At 51.5% G+C, this 26,006-nt stretch overlaps 1 protein-coding gene across 1 annotated transcript; it reads left to right on the top strand.

Annotated features, from left to right (window-relative positions):
• The first annotated feature begins 175 nt into the window (after positions 1–175).
• ITGAX (integrin subunit alpha X) lies at positions 176–24,121 on the top strand. The gene is made up of 30 exons (XM_080678623.1): positions 176–277; positions 853–955; positions 1,793–1,896; positions 2,202–2,272; positions 2,443–2,557; positions 4,910–5,040; positions 10,818–10,963; positions 11,194–11,347; positions 11,655–11,805; positions 12,249–12,322; positions 12,575–12,704; positions 12,846–12,988; positions 13,158–13,298; positions 13,390–13,599; positions 15,921–16,051; positions 16,160–16,317; positions 16,423–16,577; positions 17,295–17,426; positions 17,512–17,585; positions 17,792–17,933; positions 19,746–19,862; positions 19,951–20,030; positions 20,119–20,202; positions 21,483–21,561; positions 21,663–21,770; positions 21,880–21,963; positions 22,169–22,282; positions 22,424–22,525; positions 22,790–22,900; positions 23,740–24,121. Exons 1-30 carry the CDS (start codon positions 223–225, stop codon positions 23,836–23,838), a joined length of 3,498 nt encoding a protein of 1,165 aa, XP_080534749.1. The 5' UTR covers positions 176–222; the 3' UTR covers positions 23,839–24,121.
• The last annotated feature ends 1,885 nt before the right edge of the window (positions 24,122–26,006 follow it).

Raw genomic sequence — 26,006 nt, 5'->3', positions numbered from 1 at the left:
GTCACGTCATCTCTGCTCAGAAAGACTCCTGGGTGGGAGTGTGTAGGCTGCCGTGGCCCCTGTCTCTGCTTATTTTTGTCATACTCTCCACCCTCCCCTTCTGAGTCATTCTGACAACTTCCCTCTCTAGCTCCGGCCTCTTGACCACTCCTCTGCTCACTTGCTCCCTTGGCATCTTGGAACCTCCAGCGGCTCCCCAGTGGCTCAGGAGCTTGAGAGCCCATGCCTGACCTTCCAGTCATGACCAGGACCAGGACATCCCTTCTCCTGCTGATGGGTAAGCTGGGGACCCTAGAAGGGTGGCGAGGAGGATGGGGTCCAGGAAGGGAGAGAATTGAGAATGCATGTGTTCTGGACTCACACATCAGGAGAGGGATCTAGGGTTTGAGATCCGGAGTTTGTGGAGAGAGAGGAGTTTGAAGAACCAATCTGGGGGAGTGTTAAGACATGCCGGGAGAGAGGCCAGTTGCCCGGACAATCCAGGGATCCCTCAGGTAGGCAGAACTAGCTCACTGTGTGCTCTGTCCACAGTGCCCCTTTGGCCCCAACTTTTCCTGGATTCCCCCTCTTAGGATCCCCCAGGGTGGGGGTGGGGAAGGCCCACCTTTAGAATGGGGGGTGTTGTTTGGCAGAAATGGAGAGTTGAAACTTGCCAGCCCGGCCACTGGGTGAGGCGCTGTCTCTGGGCCGTCTGAAAGAGAGCAGTGAGGTGGGGGAGGCCCAAGCCTGGGAGGCCAGAAGACCAGGAGACATGGGGGCGCTGGGCCTAGCGAGGAGAGTGGGGGTCAGGCCCGGCGAGATGAAGCAGAGGAAGAACCTTTGCAAAGCTTCTCTCCGCACCCTCTTCCCCAGGCGTGGCTTCCTCTCTCTGCTTCAACTTGGACACCGACAAGCCGACCATCTTCCCCATGCACAGCGCCGGGTTTGGACACACTGTGGTCCAGTACGCCAACTGGTGAGCGCGGGTGGTGACTGGCCTTGGGCTCTCGTCAGCTCCTCTCCCTGCACAGAGTTCTGCTCCTTCCACCTCGCCCTTTGTTCACAAGCTCTCCTTTCTCTCCGATGGGCCATTCCCTCAGGGTCATGCAGAGTTGAACTGAAAGATGCTGTCTGGTCATCTGGATGATCAGAGCTAGCTAGCATTTACTGAGCACTTACTAGGCGCCAGACACTGGGCCACGCACCCTTTATGTGGGTATGGATTTAGTCCTCAATTCAATCGTTATTGAGCACCTACTGGTATGTCTCAGGAGCCAGTCATACACCAGAGAATAAAACAGACAGAAATCCCTCCCATGCAGAACTTAAATTGTTATTAATCTCCTCCTGACAGATGAGGAAACTGAGGCACAGAGAGCTGAAGGAAACTTGCTGGAGTGGCAGTCTGGCGTTAGTGTTCACGCTATTTTTACCTTATTTTATATTAGTTTCGTGTGTCCATCATAGTGCTTAGACAATTATATAATTTATGAAGTGATCCCCCTGATAATTCTAGTACCCACCTGGCACGGGACCTACTTATCACACAAATATTGCCCACATTCCCTGTGCTGTGCTTCACATCCCCGTGACTATTCTGTGACTTCTCCTTCCCTTCACCTCTTTCACCCAGTCCCCTCGCCCCTCCCATCTGGCAACCCCCAGTTTGTTCACTGTATCTGAGTCTGTTTTGTTTGTGTGTATTTTGTTCTTTAGATTCTACATATACTAGTAAGTGAAATCACACGGTGTTCGTCTTTCTCCGTCTGCTGTGTCCACACTCTTAACTGCAGTGTTCTTTGTCTCCCCCCAGGGTGGTGGTGGGAGCCCCCCAGGAGGTAAAGGCTGTCAACCAAACGGGCGACCTCTACCGATGTGACTACAGCACGGCCACCTGTGAGCCCATCCAGCTGCAGGGTGAGTCCCTGCCCCTCCCTGGGACCCAGGTCCAGGTGCCCATGCTCCATGGGGTCTGTGGGGAGCACAGTGGGCCCACATTCTAGCTTCAGCTCTGTCTGAAAACCCTCACCATCAGAAATGCTTCCTGACCCCGAAGGCCTCCCTACCTGTTGCCCCCCCCTATACCCCCTACACTCCATCAAGAGCTGGAAGCCCCCTTCATGTGTCAGACCTCCTTGTCTCCCAGGGATGAGGTGACCTCTGCCCAGACTGTACATAGCTCCTCTGTCCTGAGGGTGACCATCACCTACCTGTCCTCTCAGTCCCCCCAGAGGCTGTGAACATGTCCCTGGGCCTATCCCTGACAGCTGCCACCACACCCTCTCGGCTGCTGGTGAGTCGCCCTGGGTCACAGGAGCATCCTGAGGAAGGGGTGGGGACTTGGGACTGCAGGGGCTCTTGTGGAGGGTGGAGGTGCTGGGATGGGAGGGTGAAGATGCTGGGATGGGACAGAGGCAGGGGACAGAGGCAGGAGCTGCCCGCCCACCACCCCTCTGTCCTCAGGCCTGTGGCCCCACTGTGCACCATGCATGCAACGAGAACATGCACTTGAATGGGTTCTGCTTCCTGTGGGCCTCCCCTTCCTGGCAGGCCCAGAGGCTTCCAGCTGACCTGCAGGGTGAGTGTCTGGGCCACTGGGTCTTTCAAGGAGCCCACACACATCTGACTGGAGGCATAGTGGGGCCAGAGACACTCTACCAAAGCAGATCAAAAGGAGGGAACTGGCCTGGCTGGTGTGGCTCAGTGGTTGAGCATTGACCCATGAACCAAGAGGTCACAGTTCAATTCCTGATCAGGGCACATGCCTGGGTTGTGGGCTTGATCTGTAGTAGGGGGCATGCACGAGGCAGCCGATCAATGATTCTCATCATTGATGTTTCTATCTCTCTCCCTCTCCCTTCCTCTCTCTGAAATCAATAAAAACGTTAAAAAAGGAGAGGGATCTGGAAAAAGGTTTACTGGGTTGTGTAGTGGGTCAAACATGGCGGGGGAATCACTGCCTGCTTTCACAGCCTGCCCTGTAACTGTCCCACTGCAGGGCCTTTCCTGTGACCTTACCCTCTCTGAGCCTTCATTTCTTCATCTGTCAGATAGGTATAAAAACACACCCAGTACAGAGTAACATGAGACGCCCCATGGCCAGGGTTTAGCACAGTGCCTGGCATGTGCTGAGGGCTCAATGATTGCCAACTGCTATTGTTTTTAGAGAAAAGGGAGTTTATTTTCCCCCAGTGCACACTGGGATATACACTGAGTGGCCAGATTATTATGATCTCTGAATGCATAATAATCTGGCCACTCAGTGTATATCCTATATAATAAAAGGCTAATATGCAAATTGTCCCCTCGACCAGGAGTTCGACCAGCAGCCAGGCCAGCCAACTGCCCATGTCCCCTCCCCCTGGCCAGGCTGGCCTGACCCCACCCATGCACAAATTCATGCACCGGGCCTCTAATTATATATATATTTAGAGAGAGAGAGAGAGAGAGAGAGAGGAGAGAGAGAGAGAGAGAGGCCAGATTATTATGCGTTCAGAGATCATAATAATCTGACCACTCAGTGTATATGACCAATTGGTTTGTGCAGCTGGCCAAGAAAACTTGATGAGGGCAGTCTGAATGTGTCCGTGCATGATGTGTCTGTTTGTGTATATGGTGTGTGTAGTGTATGATGCCTGTGTATTTGTGTGTGTTTGATTTGTGTGTATTTGTGTGTGTTATGATGTCTATGTGTGTGTGATGTGTGTATTTGTGTGAGAGTGTATGATGTGTGTATAGGTGTATGATGTGTATTTGTGTGTGTATGATGTGTGTGTATTTGTGTGAGTGTATGATGTGTGTCTTTGTGTGTGTATGATTTGTGTGTGTGTGAGTATGTATGATGTGTGTGTGTGTGTGTGCGTGCACAGGTTGAGGCATAGGGTCTGGCTTCCTGGTGCTGGTGGGAATGGAAAATGAGGAAGTGGAACAGTGAGTTCTTCACACCCAGCCCACAGCAGCCCAAGGCCACACCCTGCTTTCGTGCTCACACTCAGGCCCTTGGGGAGGCGGGCATGGGCCATCAAATGCAGCACCCCTTGCAGCACCTCTAGGCTCTAACTTGACCCACAGGCACTGGGCTCCCCAGGGAACATCCAGGATGCCTCTCTCGGGTGGGAGGCCACTGAAGCAGAAAGGGGAGCTGAGAGCTGGGCAGCCTCCTCTCCTGTGTTCACCCAGGAGGGGAGTGGGGTCCTGCATTTAAGCTGAGAACAGAATAGGGCCAGTGGCGGCTGTTGCCAGAAGTGGCATTACAAATATTTAAAAGCCCTGGCCTGGTGGTTAGAGCAGTGGTTAGAGCATCAGCCCATGCACTGAAGGGTCTTGGGTTCGATTCCCGGTCAAGGGCACGTACCTGGGTTGCAGGTTCGATCCCCAGCTCTGGTCAGGGCATGTGTGGGAGGCAACCAATCGATGTGTCTATCTCACATTGATGTCTCTCTCTCTCTGTCTTTTTCTCTCCCTCCCTCTCTCTCTCCTCCCTCCCTCCCTTCCACTCTAAAAATCAATGGAAAAGTATCATCTGGTGAGGATTAACAACAGCAACAACAACAACAAATTTAAAAAATTAACAAAAATACAGTTCAGCTCTGAACAGTGAGGAGAGACCCTGGCCAGGGACTGGAGCAGAGTGGAGATGCTGTGGGGAGAGGCGTGGAGGGCCCAGGGGGGTCAGCCACTGAGGTAGAAGAGGGGAGCAGCTTCTCACCATCTGCACTGGAGGACCTCTCATGTTTTTACCAACCAGGCTGGCTGTGCAGGTGTGAGCAGCCGAATCATAGGTGCAGCCTCTTAGCGACTCTAGGAGACTGCTGGGCCCTGTTCTGGGCAGGGGGCAGGGAAGCCCTGGGGTGGGGAGATGAGTTCTTGTTACCAGGAGGGTCTGGGCTCTGGGAGCGCCTGCAGAGGACCGTGCTACCTCCTTCCTCAGAGTGCCCGAGGCAGGAGCAGGACATCGTGTTCCTGGTTGATGGCTCAGGCAGCATCAGTTCCAGGGATTTTGCCAAGATGCTAAGCTTCGTGAAGGCTGTGATGAGCCAGTTCCAGAGACCCAGAACCCAGGTGCGCCCGTGGGGCAGGGCAGGCGCTGGGCAGGCCTGCAGGAGGGCGCTGGAGTTCTGGGGAGGGCGCTGCGGCTCTGGGGGAGGGCACTGGGGCTCTGGAGAGGGTGCTGGGGCTCTGGGGGAGGGCGCTGGGGTTCTGAGGAGGGCACTGGGGCTCTGGGGAGGGCGCTGGGGCTCTGGGGGAGGATGCTGGGGTTCTGGGGGAGGGTGCTAGGGCTCTGGGTGCCGGGGTTCTTATTCCAGCATTAAGAAGGGTTCAGCAATTTGGAGAAAGGCTGTGCGTAGATTAAGTAGGAGTCCAGAGATGAAAGATAATTTTGAAAGGCATTGGGGGTCAGAGGAGCTTTATTTTTTTATTTTTTTATATATTTTATTGATATTTTTACAGAGAGGAAGGGAGAGGGATAGAGAGCTAGAAACATTGATGAGAGAGAAACATCGATCAGCTGCCTCCTGCACACCCCCCACTGGGGATGTGCCCGCAACCAAGGTACATGCCCTTGACCGGAATCGAACCCGGGACCTTTCAGTCCGCAGGCCAACGCTCTATCCACTGAGCCAAACCGGTTTCGGCCAGAGAAGCTTTAGCTAAAGAAGCCAAGTTCTTAGTTCTCCTTGTCTCGGGACCCCTTGCTTTTTATTAACACAAATTGTCCTAAGGCAAGGTGGAGATAATACACTTCAAAGGGTAGGGTACAGAAGCATTGTCAGATTGGGGAATAGCCTATGGCTGTTCCAGTGTTTGGCCACCAGGAGGCAATAACATGTAGATTAAGATCGTCTGAGCTATCTGGCAGAAAACAATCATCTTATTCAGGTTTGGGGGAAATGCCTTTCAGCCATTCCAACAGGTGATTACATATGTGACTCAGCCCTTGTTGAGTCCCCAAGTTCCATCAACCTTTTGATGAAACTCTTGCAATTATGACATGCTAGAATTGGCTTCTGGCATCTCACCCTTTTTGAGTTTTTAAATTTAACAAGAATGTATGTTTTATGATTTTTAAATTCAATGTGAAGGACATAGTTCTATCAAGTCCCTTTAAATTGCTGTCAGGCATTAAAGGAATCAGCCTGCAGTCAGTCTCTTTTTGGGCCAACCGTTCTTTGAGTCCCAATTTCAATGTCCAACAGTTCCTTGTGTGTACATGTCAGCAATGATATTTCAGTTCTGGATGGTGGACAAATGGTTGCAATGCAGGTCCGACCCTCTCTGGTTTGGTCCTGGGCAACCTGCAGCAACACACAGCTGCTGACTGCTAGCATGGCAAGGCATCTTCACTATCTTCATTTCTGGACTGTTTCTCCTCTGTTCTCGGGGGCCACTGCTATTTCTGTGGCTGGAGCAGTCCAGTCCGTTCCTCTCTGGGATCTGTTGTTGCAGGAATCCAACAGGGGCTTGGAGGAGTTTTCTGGAAATATACAAACATATTATCAACCAAAGTTTAATAAAGGAATCTTTTCTATAAATTAGATTTGGGATCCTTTTCATTTTTTGCCCAAACGATTTTCCTCTGGCTTAGTTTGACACCATGTGTGTTCATGGGTGTCTTGCCATCAGCATTACAAATGAAAATTATTTTCAGAGTAAAAATTTAAAGCAATTAAGGCTTGATGTAATTTTTTTACAGGTTATTTTCCCACTATCCCCCCCCCCTTTTTATTTAAATATTAGGAGACTTTTGGAAATTTTACAATGCAGTCTTGATAACTTTTAATTTTAATTTTTTTGCACAGAAATATGACTGCTTCGGGATTCATAGCATGTTAAGCTATTTTACTATGAGATGTGAAAAATTTAGTTAATACTTTCCTGCCCAGTACAATTAAGTTTTCTTGAATATTCACTTATTTCAATTAGGTTTATTTTTTAACTTGTCCTAAGTTATGGACAGTAAATGACATTAATTAAATTTCTGCTATCAGTCTTTAAGTAACTTTATATAAACTTTATCAGGGAGGCAAAAATACAAATTATATACTTTTTTTTTTGAGGCCAAATATATATATATTGACTCTTAACTACAGTTTTTTAGATGTTTGAAGGAAACATCTCTTCATTTTCTTACAAAATAATTTTCAGGTTACAGAGAGTTTAATTTAAAAGTCTTTTTCTTTTCTTACACCAAGCAACCTACAGAGCTGTTTTTTGGATGTTTTAACAACATACTGCCACAAAGCCATATATTTCAAATCATTATTCACTTATGGTGACTGTAATTCTAATCAGATTTGGTACTTTGACAACAATCTTTAGTTTACCCTGTAAATATTAGTGGAAGAGATTTCAAAATTTTAAATTTTCTCCTTTTTATTAAATTTAGAGTTATATTTTTAAGGAGTATCCCCTTTGGCTTATTTCCATATACAGAAGGATCATGGGAAGTCTCAGTAACTTTCTTAGACTTTATTAGGATATTTAACTTCTTATATAAATATTGGCTTCTCATATAACTTAATTTATATGGGACCTTGATTATATTTTAAAAAGCTAATTTATTAAGTAATTAAAGTAGGTATTTTTATTAAGAAAGCAAAGCAAGCAAATTTAGTAAACTTATACGATTGATTCACAAGGTGCAAACGCTGCCCCACCTCCAGCCTAATTGAAATGCATGCGGCTAAAGGCTTTTGTCTTTTTAATTTCAGTCTTAAAATTCTGCTGTTGGATTTTAAGAAATATTTAGTTACTTATTTTGCCCTTCTTAGAGGCCGAAACCTTCATAACATTTAAAATATGTGTAGATAAGTAAAATATATTGATTAATTTTTATTTGATAAAGTTTTCCACGTGATCTCAAGTATATTAGATGGGCTAAATTTAAAATATTTCCTTTAAGAAGAGAGAACATAATTTTTTAATTACTCTGGGCCCTTGGAGTTTTCCAAAAATCATCTCTCAATTATAGCCTTGAAATTTTAACTTAGAAAAACGATCAAATAAATATCTACATATGATTTAAAGATTACATACTTTTTATAATTATCTTAAGAAATCAAATAAATTTTAACTGGTTTTAGTATTAAAAATTTCAGTTGGGATCACAGAATTAATCCTTCTTATTTAATTAGACCAATAAACAACATATTTTGAATTCCTAAGTATTTCAGAGAAAACACAAAAATCATTTTTTCAAAAATAAATGTTTATACTTTAGGCATTCAATTACCACAATTACATTTTCCCCAAAATTAATTTGGCAAGTCAAATATTTAGATTATTTAATTAATTAGTAACACCTCTATATTTTTAAGAATAAATTTCAAAAATACAAGACATAATTAATAGATTCAATTCTGTCCTCTAGATTTCATACGAGGCATACTCAGATTAATATTTCAGTATTATGTCATTTCAAAATACCTAGATACTAAATAAATTTTATTATTTATATAATTAAGCAAACTTCCAAAATTTTAAGCTGCCAAACCCATGTTTCTGGATGGCAAAACAGGTTTGGCAAGGGCCTAGCTGATTGACTTTAAACCGACCATATTTTTTCTGCTCAGGGAAGTCAAGAAGCAAACTTGTAGGTATTCAAATGCAAAATTGTCACATTCCTTAAAGATGGCTGCTGGCGGGAAACTTTGGCCTACCTGCTTGTTCTGCTGGGGGAAGGGCAACTAGCCCCTTCCTAATTAACAAAGTGCATAGCCAGTCTTCACCTGGGCTACTTAGATTTTTAATATATTATTTATCTATGTTTCAACAATTTTTATGAGATTTAAATCCAATTATAATTATTTTAAGGTATTTACTTTGACAAATTTTTGTAACAGAGACAATTTACTGATTTTCTTGGTGGCTTTAATCTTAGCTTTTGAACACAGTTCATTAGCATTTCTTTATTATGGAAATACCAATCTTTTTGCTAGAACCTAGCCTGTGTCTTTTTCCTGGGTCAAATCTGCCATCTTTCTGAGGAAAAAAAATCTTTGGGGTTTTATTCTGTAGCTCTTGTAGAGAGATTCCAGCTCAAAACTATCTAATATCCGAAATCGGATGATGCGCACATTTTGTTTTAAGCTAGCTTCTCTCTTTAAGAGCACAGAAATCCCAGACACATTTCTAAATTTTGTAAAACTTTTCATGGCGAGGAGACTTTAAATTAGTATACTGGGAATGGGCATCTATATTGCATTGCCACGTGTCTCCCTTCCGCCACATCCTGCTTGCTTTTGGGGGAAGATTCAGTAACAGACCTGGCTGCGTTTCTTAAAGGAATGCTTAATAGATAAAGACAGATTTTAAATTTTTTCCTATTTCGCTTTCCAAAGTAATTACTGGCACCCAATGTGACCTTAGCCAAATTTTGCATTTCCCAGCGAGTTCTTCGGTAATTTTAAACAAAGCTTTAAGTAGTGTTTTTACAGGAGAGCTGATAGCTCTGCCCTCTCCAGCCACCTTTGAATCTCTCCGCACCAGAGGTGGATTCAGCAGCGGGGTTCTATTTCTTATTACAGATTTTCGATTCCAAATACGAATTAGGATTTTAATTTGAACAAGAAACCACATTTTTTTAAAAAAAGTACCTTTTGATATTCCAATTTGTTTATAATTTTGCCTATTAACCAAATTCTTCCCCATTATAATCTGACTTAAACACAAAGTATCACCTAAGCACTTGTGTATCTGCAGGCTTCTGAAGCTGACATGGGCTCTAGGCACAATTAATCTTACCACCATCACTGGTGTTGTTTCCGCTCAGGCAAATCCTTCTTTCCCAGATTGTCCCATGTTCAAGCACCATTAATGTTGGTGCTGCAAGGGTTCAGGAAGCCCCAGTTCAGGATGCCATTAATGTTGGGGTTCTTGTTCCAGCATTAAGAAGGGTTCAGCAATCTGGAGAAAGGCTGTGTGTAGATTAAGTAGGAGTCCAGAGACGAAAGGTAATTTTGAAAGGCATTGGGGGTCAGAGGAGCTTTAGCTAAAGAAGCCAAGTTCTTAGTTCTCCTTGTCTCGGGACCCCTTGCTTTTTATTAACACAAATTGTCCTAAGGCAAGGTGGAGATAATACACTTCAAAGGGTAGGGTACAGAAGCATGGTCAGATTGGGGAATAGCCTATGGCTGTTCTAGTGTTTGGCCACCAGGAGGCAATAACATGTAGATTAAGATGGCCTGAGCTATCTGGCAGAAAACAATCATCTTATTCAGGTTTGGGGGAAATGCCTTTCAGCCATTCCAACAGGTGATTACATATGTGACTCAGCCCTTGTTGAGTCCCCAAGTTCCATCAACCTTTTGATGAAACTCTTGCAATTATGACATGCTGGAACTGGCTTCTGGCATCTGGGGAGGACACTGGGGCTCTGGGGGAAGACACTGGGGCTGTGGGGGAGGGTGCTGAGGCTCTGGAGGAGGACGCTGGGGTTCTGGGGGAGGGCACTGGGAAGGCCTGCAGGAGGGCGCTGGGGTTCTGGAGAAGATGCTAGGACTCTGGGGAAGGGTGCTGGGTTCTGGGGAGGATGCTGAAGCTCTGGGGAGGATGCTAGGGTTCTGAGGGAGGGTGCTGAGGCTCTGGGGAGGGTGCTGGGGCTCTGAGGATGATGCTGGGGAGGATGCTGTGACTCTGGGGGTGGGCACTGGGGTTCTGGGGGAGGGCGCTGAGGCTCTGGGGGAGGGCGCTGGGGCTCTGGGGGAGGGCGCTGGGTTTTGAGGAGGGCATTGGGGTGCTGGGGGAGGGCACTGGGGCTCTGGGGGAGGACACTCGGGTTCTGGGGGAGGACGCTGGGGCTCTGGGGAGGGCGGTGCCAGCCCCAGCGCTTCTCCCAGTTCTCCCTGATGCAGTTCTCCAGCACCTTCTGGGTTCACTTCACGTTCAAGGACTTCACGCAGAGCTCAGATCCACTACGGCTGCTGGACTCTGTGCACCAGCTGAATGAGTACACGCACACGGCCACAGCTATCCTGAAAGTCATGTGAGTCCTGACTCTCCAGGCCCTCCAGGCGGCTGCCCTTCCCCTAGGCCTCCTCGGGCTCCATGACAAAGGGGCCAATGGAACTGAGATTCTGCCTGATCTCCTTACCAAGGTGGGTGGGTGCTCTGGGCCGCGCGCATCAGGCCTCCTAGAGGAAGAGTCACCTTCTCATGGCCACTGAGGCGGAGGGGCTCTGTCCAGGCGCCTCTGGACCCTCTTCTTTCCTGCAGAGATGAGCTGTTCAGTGTCCGCAATGGGGCCCGAGAGGATGCCTCCAAGATCCTCATCGTCATCACCGACGGGGAGAAAACAGGCGACAGCCGGGAATACTGGGAAGTCATCCCCAAGGCCGAGGCCAAGGGCATCATCCGCTATGCGGTCGGGGTAGGATGTGGGATGCCTGCCTTCTGCTTCCTCTTTGGGCACTTCCCTTTCAGGGACAGAAACCCCAGCTCTCGGCTTCCACTGCCCTCGGGATGAGGCCTGTGTTAGCCTGGGGACCTGACCCTCTGCTAAGCTCCGTGACTTTGTCCAAGCCTCGGTTTCTCTCCCATGGGGGGGGGGGAGGGACGCGGAGTGGCAGGGGGAAGGGGGTGACACTGACCCCGATTACTGGAGGACATGGCAGCAGAGCGTGGCAGGCGCCGTGGGTTTGTCGTCTTTTCACTGAGTCGGCTTCCTGTGGGGACAGGTGGGGTCAGCTTTTCAGCACGCGCGCTCCTGGGGAGAACTGAACGCCATCGCATCCAAGCCCTCGCAGGAGCACATATTCAGAGTGGACAACTTTGATGCTCTGAGAGACATTCAAAAGCAGCTGAAAGAGAAGATCTTTGCCATTGAGGGTAACTCAGAGATGGAACTCGCTCTAGATACCTCATTCATGGATGCCTTTCCTCTGGGCCCCACCCTCTGGGCATAGTCTCCACCATCAGACCCTGTTAAAGCTGGGGTGTCCTGCCCTGGCCGGTTTGGCTCAGTGGATAGAGCGTCGGCCTGTGGACCGAAGGGTCCCGGGTTCGATTCCGATCAAGGGCATGTACCTCGGTTGCAGGCTCCTCCCTTGCCCGGGCCCTGGTTGGGGCATGTGCAGGAGTCAACCAATCAATGTGTTTTTCTCATATCGATGTTCCTCTCTGTCTCTCCCTCTCTCTCTGAAAATCAATGGAAAAACATCCTTGGGTGAGGATTAAAAAAAAAAGCTGAGGTGTCCTCAGACCTGGCAAAGCCTGCCCCGTCCCCACCACCCTCCTCCCCGCCCCGAACCCGAGTGCCATGCCTCCCCCAGGTACGCACACCATGAGCAGCAGTTCCTTCGAGTTGGAGATGTCGCAGGAGGGCTTCAGTGCGGTGCTCACGCCTGTGAGTGGGCCCTTCTGGCCATTGGTGTGGGGTGAGGGGGGAGGGAGGAGGCAGGTGAGGTGGGTGTGGGGTGAGGGGGGAGGGAGGAGGCAGGTGAGGTGGGTGTGGGGTGAGGGGGGAGGGAGGAGGCAGGTGAGGTGGGTGTGGGGTGAGGGGGGAGGGAGGAGGCAGGTGAGGTTGGGTGTCAAGGGTGGGCTGCTGTGGAGTTGCTCTCTCCTCGCCCCCAGCTCAGCCCCAGGACCTTTCTCCCAGGACGGACCCGTTCTGGGCGCTGTGGGGAGCTTCAGCTGGTCTGGAGGTGCCTTCCTGTACCACCAAAATACGAACCCCACCTTCATCAACATGTCTCAGGAGAATGTGGACATGGCAGACTCCTACCTGGGTGAGAAGAGGCTTTGCCTGTGAGGACAGGCGGGAGATGAGCTGCCTGGGGGTCAGGGCCCGGCGGGGGGGGGGGGGGGGTTGCGGGGGGGGGGAAGGGGCGGGCAGGAGGCGGCCTTTGTGCTGAGGCCCAGCCCCTCAGGTTACTCCACCGAGCTGGCCCTTTGGAAGGGGGTGCAGAGCCTGGTCCTGGGGGCCCCCCGCCATCAGCACACCGGGAAGGCCGTCATCTTCACCCAGGCGGCCGGGCAGTGGAGGCCGAAGGCTGAAGTCCCAGGGACCCAGGTTGGGTGTGGAGGACCCTGAGGGTGGCGGGGTCTCCAGGAAGGAGGGAGCAGATGAAGGGCTTCGGGACTCGTGGGGGGAGGTCCTGGTGCCCAGGGAGAGGCGGGACTTGGCCCAGAGGGTGCGCTGTGCCAGGGCAGACAGGGTGACTTGAGGCTCTGCCCTCCAGATTGGCTCCTACTTCGGGGCCTCCCTCTGCTCCGTGGACGTGGATAGAGATGGCAGCTCCGACCTGGTCCTCATCGGGGCTCCGCATTACTATGAGCCGACCCGGGGGGGGCGGGTATCTGTGTGCCCCTTGCCACGGGGGGTGAGTGGCTGAGGAGACCTGGCTGGGTGGGGCCTGGGTGTGGGGTGGAGGGGTTGCCCGGGTTGGGACTGCCACTGTTTCTGCTCTGCAGAGGGCCAGGTGGCAGTGCCAGGCCATTCTCCGTGGGGAACAGGGCCACCCCTGGGGCCGCTTTGGGGCAGCCCTGACCGCGCTGGGGGACGTGAATGGGGACAAGCTGACGGACGTGGCCATCGGGGCTCCGGGGGAACAGGAGAACCGGGGTGCTGTGTACCTGTTCCATGGAACCTCGGGGCTGGGCATCAGCCCCTCCCACAGCCAGGTGAGGCCCATTGCAGATCCTGTCACCCCGACAGCCTTCTCCTTGCTCCTTCCTGTCTCCCACGCTGCCACCTGGAAAAGTCTGTCACCACCTCTGCCCTCCTCTGCCCACCGAGGGCTTCTCTAGGCAGCAAACAAACTTGTGGGACTTGAGAAACAGAAGTGTTCGATGGAGACTTTGTAATTGGGTGGGTTCTCCGTCCAGGACTTTTAATCCCCGAGCGGCCCATGCCCGGCGCCAGCCAGCGGTGTCAGAGATGGAGTCTGGGATCTGGAGAAGTCAGTGACTTGGCTTGTCCAAGGTTTATAGTGGGTTGGGAATGGTGATAAGGGCGGTTCAGTCTCCTGCTTCTAACCCACTGCCCGGTCCCTGGGGGCCCCTGCTGCCAGTCACTTTGGGTCTGGTTCCTCAGCCTGCCTGTCCACGCACCCCTTCACCTCCCGGAGGCTACACGACTTCATTCCCTGCTGCCATCGGTAATCCTGCAAATGCCCATCTTGACAGGAGCCCCCCACCCAGTGGGGCAGGGCTCCCTCAGAGGGGGCCTGCTTTCCCTGGCAAAGCCAAGGAAGTCCCAATTAAAAACAGGCGAAAGGGCTGAGGAGATACTTCTCCAAAGATGATCTACAAAGGACCAGCAGGCACATGAAAAGATACTGAGCATCGCTTAGTGTCAGTCATCAGCAAATTAAAGCCACAGTGAGACACCAGTTCACACCCCCTGGGGCAGGGCGGGGGCTAGAATGGAGAGAGGCAACAGCAAGTGTGGGCGGGATGCGGAGGGTCTGGCACCCGCATACGCCATGGGGGGATGGGACCCAGTGCAGCTGCCTTGGACCACAGACCGGCAGGTCCTGAGAGCTGAAGCAGGAGGTATTGTACGACCCAGCGACTCTGCCCAAGAGAACTGAAAACACGTTTACACAAAAAGTTACAACAAACGTTCCTATAGCATTATTCACAATAACCCAAAGGCGGAAACAGCCCACATGCCCATCAACGAGCGAGCAGATACACAAAGGTGGTGTGGCCCTGCAGTGGAACAGTATTCCACCGTAAACAGGAGCGAGGGGCTGACACAGCTACAGTATGGATGACCTTGAAAGCATGATGCTGAGTGAGAGGAGCCTGCACAGAGGCCACCTGGAGCCTGGTTCCATTTATATTAGCTCCAGAACGGGGACCACGGAGACAGAACGTAGGTGAGTGGTCGTCAGGGGCTGGGGAGGGAAATGAGGGACGTTGGGGTGACTGCTCAGGCATATGGCTTCTTTTTGGGGTGATAAAAATGTTCTAAAATGGATTCATTGGTGGTCGCATAACTGTGAACATCCTAGAAACATGGAGTTGTGTACTTTAAACGGGTGAACTGCACGGTGTGTGAATTGTGTCTCAGGGACCTGGCCGTGGTCACTGCTCACTGTCTGTGCTGCGCTCCTCAGCTGTCCACGGTGGTGACAAGAAGCCAGCCTTCCCAGGCCACTGCCGTGAGGATTACATGAGTTAGTACATAGGCGGCACGTAGAACGTCTATGGTGACATATGCATATGTGCCTGGCGCATAGTAGGTGTTACCTTATAATCAATTACTGTCGGTACGGCTTAATAACTGAAGGGCTTCAAAGAGCTTGGAACTTTAAGAAGAGGGCATGCCCTAACCGGTTTGGCTCAGTGGATAGAGCGTTGGCCTGTGGCCTGAAAGGTCCCAGGTTCGATTTCAGTCAGGGGCATGTACCTTGGTTGCGGGCACATCCCCAATAGGATGTGTGCAGGAAGAGGCTGATCGATGTTTCTCTCTCATTGGTGTTTCTGACTCTCTGTCCCTCTCTCTTCCTCTCTCTAAAAAATCAATAAAATACATTAAAAAAAAAAAAGAGAGAGAGAGAGAGAGGACGAGAGGCTTTGCTGAGAACCGTGCATCCCCTGTGGCCCTGAACCTTTTTTCTTTGGAGTCATATGCCTGAGCAGTCACCCCGACGTCCCTCATTTCCCTCCCCAGCCCCTGATGATCACTAACCTACATTCTGTCTCCGTGGACCCCGTTCTGGAGCTAATATAAATGGAACCAGGCTCCAGGTGGCCTCTGTGCGGGCTCCTCTCACTCAGCATCATGCTTTCAAGGTCATCCATACTGTAGATGTGTCAGCCCCTCGCTCCTGTTTACGGCGGCCCATTCACCTCCTTTGAAGGCCCTTCATGGTGACATCTTTTCACTCCTCACCCCTTCTGTCTCTGTCGTTCCTACCTCCCCGTTCTTCCTGTTGCTGATTTCCAACTCATTTTTCTCACTCCCAAACTGGCTTGCCCTTCCCTCTCACCAGAGGATCGAAGGCTCCCAGCTCTCCCCTAGGCTCCAGCACTTCGGGCAGTCGCTGAGCGGGGGTCAGGACCTCACCCTGGACGGCCTTGTGGACCTGGCCGTGGGGGCCCAGGGGCACGCACTGCTGCTCAGGTGAAGAACAGCCTTCCCCAGTCACTCCCCAGGTGGTCCCTAGGTTGCAGTCTCTTCACCCACCCCAGGTTGCCCTCCTGGGACCAAGGGCTGGCATTCTGCCCACAGGACCAGACCTGTGCTCAGGGTGTGGGTGGACATCCGCACAACACCCACCGAGATCGCTAGGTCTGTGTTTGAGTGTCGGGAGCACACAGCCTCCATCCGGGACCTGGCTGATGCCCGAGTCTGCCTTCGTGTCCACGAAAGTCCCAGGACACGGCTGGGTGAGTCCTCTCTGGCCCAGGACTCCCGTCTCCTGCCTTGCCCCGTGCCCACCTGGGGAGTTCCTGGTTCTCTCAGCCCTCCCCACCCTCTATTTCCCCCGATAGGTAACCTCCAAAGTGATGTGGCCTTTGACCTGACCCTTGACCCTGGCCGCCTGAGTCCCCGTGCCATCTTCAAGGAGACAAACACTCGGCATCTGACTCGTGTCAGACTTCTTGATCTGAGACAGCACTGCGAGGATGTGAAGTTGCTGCTCCCGGTGAGGGTCTTAGAGTGCTGGGGACGGGGCGATGCTGAGGCTGGCAGTGGCCGGGCAGGGAAAGAACGAGTATGTTCTGGTCCTGGCGCTAGCTCAGCCCAGCACGTCACCTCGCATGCAGGAGGAGCTTAACATTTCTTAGCCAGATAAGTGAGTGGATCCGTGGCTGAGTGAATGAATGAATGGACGGGTGGGCTGCAGCTGCCAGAAATCACACAGTTGCATGGCAGAGACGCGCATGGCTGCTTCAGAGAACTAGAGCGGTGGGCTAGGATTCTTGCATCAAGCCGTTCCTCTGAGACAGACCCTGTCCTAGGTGCTAGGGACACCACAGCGGACAAAACAGTCCACACCCAGAGGGCAGGCCAGGGACAGAGCAAAAACAATCCGGTTCCTAGGTAACAGGGGTCAGGTAGTGATGAATGCTGTGAAGAAGAATGAAGCCAGGGAGACAGCAGAGGGTCCTGAGGCCTCTCTGAGCAGGGAGGTTGCGAAGACCCTGAGTAGGCTGAGTTGTGGGAGGCTGGGGGAAGGGAAATCAAGGCAGTGGGCAAGCCCAGCAGAGGATTCTCAAGATGGAATCTTAGCAATGAGCGTTTCACCAGCGCAGGTAGGCATCACTGTTACCCCATTTCACAGATGAGGAGACGGGACACAGCTAGTGACTGTGAGGGTGCTGTCCTGAGCCTCCTGCTCTCCTCAATGTCCGCTTTGTAGGCTTGCGTGGAGGACTCGATGATCCCCATCACCCTGAGTCTCAATTTCTCCCTGGTGGGCAAGCCCATCCCTTCCCTTGGAAACCTCCAGCCCATGCTGGCTCCGGACACCCCCAGATACTTCACGGCCTCGGTGAGTCCTCGGTTTGGGATCTTCAGGGGGCAGTGGTGTGTGGACTCCAGGCCTTGGAGAAACCCCACGTTGCCTTCCCTCTCAGCTCCCCTTTGAGAAGAACTGTGGAGACGACCATGTCTGCCAGGACGACCTTGGCATCACTGTTGACATCTCTGGGTGAGCTTCCACCTCCTTAGACCTGCCCTGGTCTCCTGGACCCTCTCCTGGGACCTAGAGCTGCTGTCTGGCTCTCCCTAACATCTCCATCCTATGCTCAGAAACCAGACATCCCAGGCCCCCACCTCTCCACTCTGTGTTTTGTCCCCACACCATTTCTAGCACTGGTCATAGGCTCATCTCCTGCCCTCCACCCCAACCCCCAGCTTGGAGACCCTGGTGGTGGGGAGCAACCTGGAGCTGAACATGGGAGTGAAAGTGTGGAATGCTGGTGAGGACTCCTATGGGACCACAGTCACCTTCTCCTACCCGCCAGGGCTGTCTTACCGACGTGTGGCAGTGAGCCAGGTATTATTCTGTCTGGGGAAGCAAGCTAATGGCTGGGCATCAGCAGAGACTCCTGTTCAAAGCTCAGGCTGGGGCTGCCATTGCTCAGCAGCCTCTCATAAACCCAGAATCTGGGCTGATCCTGGTTGGAGAGACATGGTTGTGCCATCTGGGGCTTGCTCATGTTGTGCGCAACTCCGGGCATCACGTTTTAAGGACACTGACTATTAGGAATGAGTGTCCAGCAGGCTGCTAATGTGGAGAGAGGGGAGACTCTGCCCTAAACTTTTTTGTATTCCACATATTTTGTAATATCATATCAATATTCTTCTTTTAAAGGAAAACCTACCTTGACCTTCAAATATTTTAAACACTGTCTTGTAGAAGCAGGGGTTAAATTTATTGGTTATTCTAGATCAGGTCTTGGCCTACTTTTTCTCTGAAGAGCTAGGAAGTAAATATTTCAGCTTTGTGGGCCGTAGAGCATCTGTCACATCTACTGAGCTCTGCTGGTGTAGAGTGAAAGCCGCCACTGACAAGACGTAAGCGAATGAGCGCCAATGAAACTTCTTCTATAAAAAGTGGCGTTGGGCTATCATTTGGCAATACCAGCTCTGGAAGACAGAATTAGGACCAAAGTGAAACAGATTTTCAACAAAAATTTTACGAAAAATGTTAAACATTTATAAAAGTAGAGAGAAGATCAACAAACCTCTCAAAAACGTATCACCCATATTCAACAATTATCAACACTTTGCTATATTTATTTCATCTGGCTCCCCCCTCTGTTTGCTGAAATATTTTAAGATAATTCCCAGACATCATGTCACTCCTCTCTCTTTCCCCCTATAGTTCTGGACTGTCCCCACATCCCACATGACCCAATACCATTATCACATCCAGTGAAGCAAAGGATTCATAATAAAATTTCCTTAGTCTCAAAAATATCTTTTTACACCTGATTTATTCGAACCAGCATCTAAACTAGGCCTATACATTACATTTGGCTGGTTGGTCTCTTATGTCTCTCTTAGGCATGTATTCCCAATGGGGTCATCTTTTGGTTAACATTCAAAGGAACACACTAGAAATGGCAAGATCCAGCTGCACCGGGGTGACTGACCCAGCACTGGAAGTACTTCTAGACCAGTGGTCGGCAAACTGCAGCTCATGAGCCACATGCGGCTCGCGAGCCACGGTTTGCCGCTCTGTTGACTAATGAGTTTGCCGATCACTGTTCTAGACACACCAACCAAATGCAACATGTGGGCCTCTGTTGGGTATTTATTTTTAAAATGAGCTGTAAAACAGCATCTTTGGCGACAACCTAGGAAGACTGCAACATGCCCCGGATACTGGCTGACATTAAGGAGTTGTTGCTTATTTTGCCATGCATGAGTTGTTGGGTCTTGCGATTGGTGGTATATATTGAGGAATTTCTGGATGAAACAATGTGATATTCAGAATGTGCTTTAAATTACTCAGAAAAAAGGTGGAGAAGCAGCTGAATAAAACAAAAGTAGGAAAATGTTGGCAATTTAAGCTGAGTGATGGGTATATGGGGCTTGATTTATCTAGTCTCTCTACTTTTGAGCATGTTTGAACATTTCCATAACAGAAAGCCTTTTAAAAATAATAAATAACAAGGGGGAAAATTTTAAATAAATCTGAGATTTCTACATTAGGAAGAAATTTGACCAGACAGATAGTGTCTAAAGATTTAAAAAACACACACAGCATAATCTTAGGGTGGATTCCAGGAAACTGTCACTCCATCATGGAGTCTCTTTAGGACACTAACGCTCACCTGCCCTTTCCCCTGCCCTTGCTCAGAGCCGGCCACAGTCACGCTCCCTGCGCCTGGCCTGTGACAGCGCCCCAGCTGGGAGCCAGGACACCTGGAGCACCAGCTGCAGCCTCAAACACATCATCTTCCGCGAGGGTGCTCAGGTCAGCTCTGTCTCCCACTTCCCTGCCCCTACCCAGTCTCAGGGCTCCGTGACCTCTGCCTCCAACCCCATGCCTGCCTCTTCCTCAGGTCACCTTCGTGGCCACCTTTGACGTCTCCCCCAAGGCCATGCTGGGAGACCGGCTGCTTCTAACGGCCAATGTGAGCAGGTGAGCAGGGCCAGGCACAGGTCCGCGCCCCCTTTGCACTCCGCCTCCTCTTCAGGAGCACCTGCCAATGCTCCTCCTCTTCCTCCAGTGAGAACAACTCCCCCAGGACCAGCAGGACCACCTCCCAGCTGGAGCTGCCGGTGAAGTATGCCGTCTACACCGTGATCAGCAGGTGCCGCACCAGGACCTGAGCAGGGTCCTTCCCATCTGACGGGGCTGGGGGATTCTCAGTCCCTGCAGCCCCCAACACCTGGGATATTGAGGTTCTACCACTCCCCTTCCAATCCTTAGATGACAGCTGCTAGCAGTACTTGCTAATCAATCCTTGTTTATTGTGGGCTAGCTCTGACAACAGGAAGTGTGACGTTATCACTACACGCTACATTTAATAGAGGCTATAGTTCTCAGAGGCTTTCTCCAAAGCCCCAAGATTGTCCTGGATTCCGTAAGAGATGTGAGAGACGTCTCTGTCTTCCAGGTTCTCACCGCCCCACTGGGAGCGAGGTTCCCTGATCTAGAGCAGAGTCTTACCCAGGGCCTCTCCGTGGTTCTGGAGCCTGAGGCTTTGTGAGCTTCTAAGAGGGGGTAGGGGCTCCTGTTAGGGGAGGCCTTAGCTCAATATTGCAGGGTCCTGTGGCATTGGCCGTGGCCCTTGGCATTTGGGTGGGACAATTCTTCATTGCAAGGAACAGCTTTATACCTCAAAGGGCTTTTAGAGCCACTCTTCCTCCCTTCCCCCAGGCCCCTTGGGAAGGATAGGGAGAGACACTCTGCCTGTTCGCGCGGAGGGGGGCGGTCAGGGAAAAGCCACAGATGCTGCCCAAGGAGGGGTGGATGATGAGGGGTAGGTGCTGGCTTTCATTTTAAATCCATTTTCCTAAGAATTTTTGATGTTGAACATTTTTCATACATTTAACTTCAACAAAGCTTTATTGAGCCTCTATTGCGTGATCATCACCAGACATAGACCCTGCCCCTCGGGATGTACACGCTTGTGATATGGAACAGGCCATGGGCCTTAGCCTGGGTATACTGCCCTGCTACATCCACCCACATGCCTCGTCGGCTGCCCTCCTCCTGCCCTGAGCTCCACACTCTCCCCTACACCTCACGCTGGGCTCTCGGCAGCCAGCAGGTGCGGGCTCTGAGCTTGTCTGCCGGAGTGTGTGCTGGGACTAGCACACTTCACAGGGCACCCACAGGCAGGCACATCAGGTGTGACCTCTGCAGATTGCCTCTGTCCCTTTCACGTCACCCCTGCCCGGCCCCACCTGGGCAGTTTCCTCTGTGGGCAGCTTCTGCGAGCACCCAGCCAGAAGCCCAGCCCCGCTCCCTAAATCTTCCCATTCCTCAGGTCAGCCACACACCTCATCCGGGACAGCCAAGGCCCCACTGAGCTGCTCAGGGGGCCCCCGTGGAACTTCAACCCACCCATGCCTCTTCTCTCCTCAGCCACGAGGACTCCACCAAGTACCTCAACTTCTCAGCCTCAGAGGAAGAGGGGAGCAGCGTGGCCCAGCTCAGATACCAGGTGAGTGACGGCGGCTCGAGAACCTGGGCTGTGGCCCAGCAGCCAGGGAGCAGGGCGGGATGTGGGTTTGGCATGCTTTGCCCTCGCTGCCCTCTGTGCAGGTGAACAACCTGGGACAGAGGGACTTGCCGGTCAGCATCCACTTCTTGGTGCCTGTGGAGCTGAACCAGGTGGCTGTGTGGACAGAGCTGGAGATCCTCCACCCCCAGGTACTCGAGGACTGTGAGTGGCTCCCCCACTAGGGCCTCTGCCTGGGATTCCCGTGTCCCTCCCAATCTCTGAGGTCCCCGCTGAGACGCCTGTCCTGTGTCTTCCTAGAACCCATCTATGCGCTGCTCTTCAGAGAGAACAGTGCCCACAGAGTCCAACCCCCGGGCCCACATCCAGAAGAACTCCGTGCTGGTGAGGAGGACTGGCTGCCCCCACTTTAAGCCACACATCAGAGGGGCTGAATTCAGGAGTCCATGTGACGTTCAGAGGGATGTTTGCTGCGCAGCGTTCCTGAATTCGGATGTGGCTGCTCCCCTAAATCAGACACTTTAATGCTATCTTCTGCCTTCACACACACACACCGCCTCCCCTGGGCTGATCTACTTCCTGTCCCTAGGACTGCTCTGCTGCCGCCTGCCAGAGGTTCCGCTGTGACATCCCCTCCTTCGGCATCCAGGAGGAACTTGACTTCATCCTGAAGGGCAACCTCAGCTTTGGCTGGGTCAGCCAGGTGTGTGGGCCCAGCGGCAGGGCCCCTCCCCCAGCCTCGGGGGGTCCCTAAATGTCTGTGCCCCACCTCAGGGGAGCGAGGGCATTTCCCTGGCGTCCAGCTTTCCCCAGAGCCAGCTGCCAGCTCCCCTGCCCTTTGCAGATGCTGCAGAAGAAGGTGTCGGTCGTGAGCATGGCGGAAATCACGTTCGACAGATCCGTGTATGCCCAGCTCCCGGGCCAGGAGGCGTTTCTGAGAGCCCAGGTAGCGACTGTGTGCAAGGCAGCAGCCAGGTGGTGAGAGGCTTCTGATGCTAAATCCGTGTGCCGGGTGGGGGCTCACAGCCTGGGGGGAGGGGGTGAAGATCCCGGGGTGGGACAGTTGTCCCTAACCCCTGAGGGCTTCTGTAGCTCAGCCCGTGGAGCCTGGCCTGGGGAGGCAGGGGAGGAGGTTAAAGGTTGGAGAGCCTGGGAGGAGCCTGGGGCAGCCAGAGGCCCGATGCTTTCTGATGGGGTCACCTCCTTCCAGGCGGAGGTGGTGCTGGAGAAGCAGGAGGTCCACAACCCCGTGCCCCTCATTGTGGGCAGCTCTGTGGGAGGACTGCTGCTGCTGGCTCTCATCACGTTCATACTGTACAAGGTGCGTGCTCGCCTCCTGACCCCCAGCACATGCTCCCACTCTTCACAGCATAAGACAGCACTCACCTTGGAGTCGGGCACACGTTCTCGCTCAGTCACTGCATGCGAGAGAGCCTCTTCCACTCTGACATCAGCAGTCCCCACTGTCCTCCATGTGTGTGCCTCCTACCTGTTCTCAGGCCTCCTTTAGTCTCTCTCCCTTATTTTCCCATTCGTCTCTGCCTTTGTACGTGTTTCCCTTGACAACAAACCTATATATATAAAAGCCTAAGCGACCAAACAACCGGTCGCTATGACGTGCACTGACCACCAGGGGGCAGACACTCAATGCAGGAGCTGCCCCCTGGTGGTCAGTGTGCTCCCACAGCGGGAGCGCCACTCAGCTGACAGACGGGTGCCAGACGCAGGGCTCACGGCTGTGCAAGCCTGTGGCAGGCACAGCGGGGCCAGGATGAGCAGGAGCCACAAGCAGGAGCGGTAGGCGGAGTTCGACTGCCGGTTTTGGCCAGATCCCCGCAGGCCACGCAGAGGGACACTGGTGCATGAATCCATGCACCGGGCCTATAGTTATAACATGAAAAGCACTGCCCTAGGTTTGATGTGGACACCACCATGGATTCAGTCTGTGACTAGGCAAGTGCCTGGTCCACGCTGGGTCTTGTTTCACATTCTAAAGGTAATTACCAGCTCACAGAACTGTGGTCCAGTCTGTCACAGTGTTGCCACTGCACTGCTTGAACATCGCAGGGGCCCCTGAATGGTGGTCCCTCCCCTTCCCCATCACCTCTTTCCCCCTCTCCCACTGGACTCCCTGACCTTCCTCTCCCTCCTCCCCTGCAGGTCGGCTTCTTTAAACGTCAGTACAAAGAGATGATGGCAGAAGCAAATGGACAAGCTGCCCCAGAAAATGGGCCATCGGACCCCCAAGGTGGCCAATGAGAAACTCCCTCCTGATTAACAAAAATCAATACAGAGAGGCAGAGAAGCATGGAACAGACTGTCAAACAACAGTGGGAAGGCTGGGGAGGGTTGAGGGGGAGGTCAGAGATCAACTGAAGGACTTGTATGCATGCATATAAGCATAACCAATGGACACAAGACACTGGGAGGGGGGTGAAGGCACGTGCCTGGGGGTAGGGGAGGCTGGGGGAAGGTCAATGGGGGGGGGAAGGAAACATGTGTACTACTATTTGTAATACTTTAAACAATAAAAAAATATATTACATATAAAAAAAAGAAACTCCCTCCTGTTCTCTTTTGGACTTGCTCCGCCCTGAGAGGTTTCCTGGCCCTTTTACTCTCGCCCGCCAGCCTTGAGAGGGAACCAATGTTCCACAGGAGGGAGGCTGGCATCAGGCTGCTTTCTCTCTTTGGGAGGATTAAGTTTATTTGCACAAAGTTTCTTGCCTGGGAAGGGCCATTTGTCTTGTCAAAGCTCCAAATGGAAACACCAGGGCAGGATCCCTGCCATGCCCCCCAGAGCACATGACTTGAAATTTCTACCTAGAAATACACGGACCATAGTCCCCAGCTCCATTCTCCCTTCCTCCACTAGCCACCGATGATCTCGCTAAAATGCAGTATTATTGTTTGTGATTAAAAAAAAAGAAATGTATTGGGCTGACATTGGTTAATAGGATCATGTAGGTTTCAAGTGTACATTTCTACGATACAAGATCTGTATATCACACTGTGTGCCTACCACCCAAAGTCAAATCATCTCTGTCACCATATATTCGGCCCCCTTCACCCCTCACTCCTACCTCCTTCCCTCTGGCAACCACCTAAAATACGGTCTTGAACAAGTCACTCATTCTCATCCATCTTCAGTGGCTCCCCCTTAATCACAGGATAACAGCCAAACTATTCAGCTGGATGTCGGGGTCGTCCAGCTCCCTTTTCAGAAGACGGGCGTTGGAGCACACAGCATGAGGCGTCTGTGCCACTCTGTCACCCTCATCTAGTAAAGTGCTGGCAGTATCAGCTCTTGGTTTTGTCTTGGGAATCTCAGTCCAGATTTCCCGAACGAAGTTGGGAATGAAGTGCCTTCCATTAGAATTTGCAAACTTGGCTTCTGGCGTTGGTCGGCACTGCTGGCCACAAGGGAAGAGTGCCCCTGCCCCAGGAGGGGCGGTGTCCCCAGTGCCACTTCGGCTCACCCAGCTTCAGGGTCTCCTTGAGGCTCTAAAGATAGCAAATGAATAAATGCCAGAACATACTGGTAATTATAAAAATTGCACATTTTAAATATGTGCATTAACAAATTAACACTTTGTGCAAAAAGATGTATGTGCCTTTACTGGGAAACATGTCAAAGATCTAAAGTTAATGCCTTTTATGGATGTGAGTCCTGGAAATGACGCTCATGCTGTCCCCGCATCATGGTAGACGCTGGCCAGGCCTGAGGCCTGGGGCCAGGACCAGGCGGTAGCCTGACTTCTTAATCTACTCACTCCATTCTCAGGATGTCACTGATGGCAACTGGATAGGGCTGAGGGGGAGGGGTTGCAAGGAGAAGGGGCAGCCCTTCGTGGCTACTCTTCCATCTGGAAAGAACCAACACACAGATGTTTTGTAACAAATCCTGAGATGTGTTGACACTGTTTGCATGTGGCTAGTGGTCGGGGAGACTCTGAAGTGCTATATGAGGGGCCTGCTGCCTCCGACAAGGTTATTATTGTGCCACTCATCTGGGCATAAAGCTCAATGTGCCTGGTGCTGAGCTGGGAGCCAACACATCCCTGCCCGGGAGAGATCCCACTGTTGCTGCCACCACAAGAGGGCTCAGGCCACGAGGATGTTTTAATTGGAAAAAAAGAAGAGGAAGCAGTTGATCATATGATTTGAGGGAATGCTAGAAAGTGGCCCTTTCCCTCCATCCAACAATACCCCATCCACCATCTTCGGGTCCAAGCTCCTTTTGTATTTGGAAGCTTTGGAGTCTCCAGAGGGCCAGTTATCATACAATAGCCTAGTGGTGGGCTCCAGACTAGACGTCACTGGAACCTGGCTTTAGAGTGCTATTTCTCAGTGTGTTCCACAAACCACTGGTGGTCTCCACTGGTCTCCTATGTGCTAAGGCTTTTTATTTACTTATTTATTTATTA

Source organism: Plecotus auritus, assembly GCF_963455305.1.
Source record: "Plecotus auritus genome assembly, chromosome: 7".
In the NCBI taxonomy this organism is placed as follows: Eukaryota; Metazoa; Chordata; class Mammalia; order Chiroptera; family Vespertilionidae; genus Plecotus; species Plecotus auritus.
Note: the sequence above shows the minus strand (reverse complement) of the source record. Positions and strands in the feature narration are given on the sequence as shown.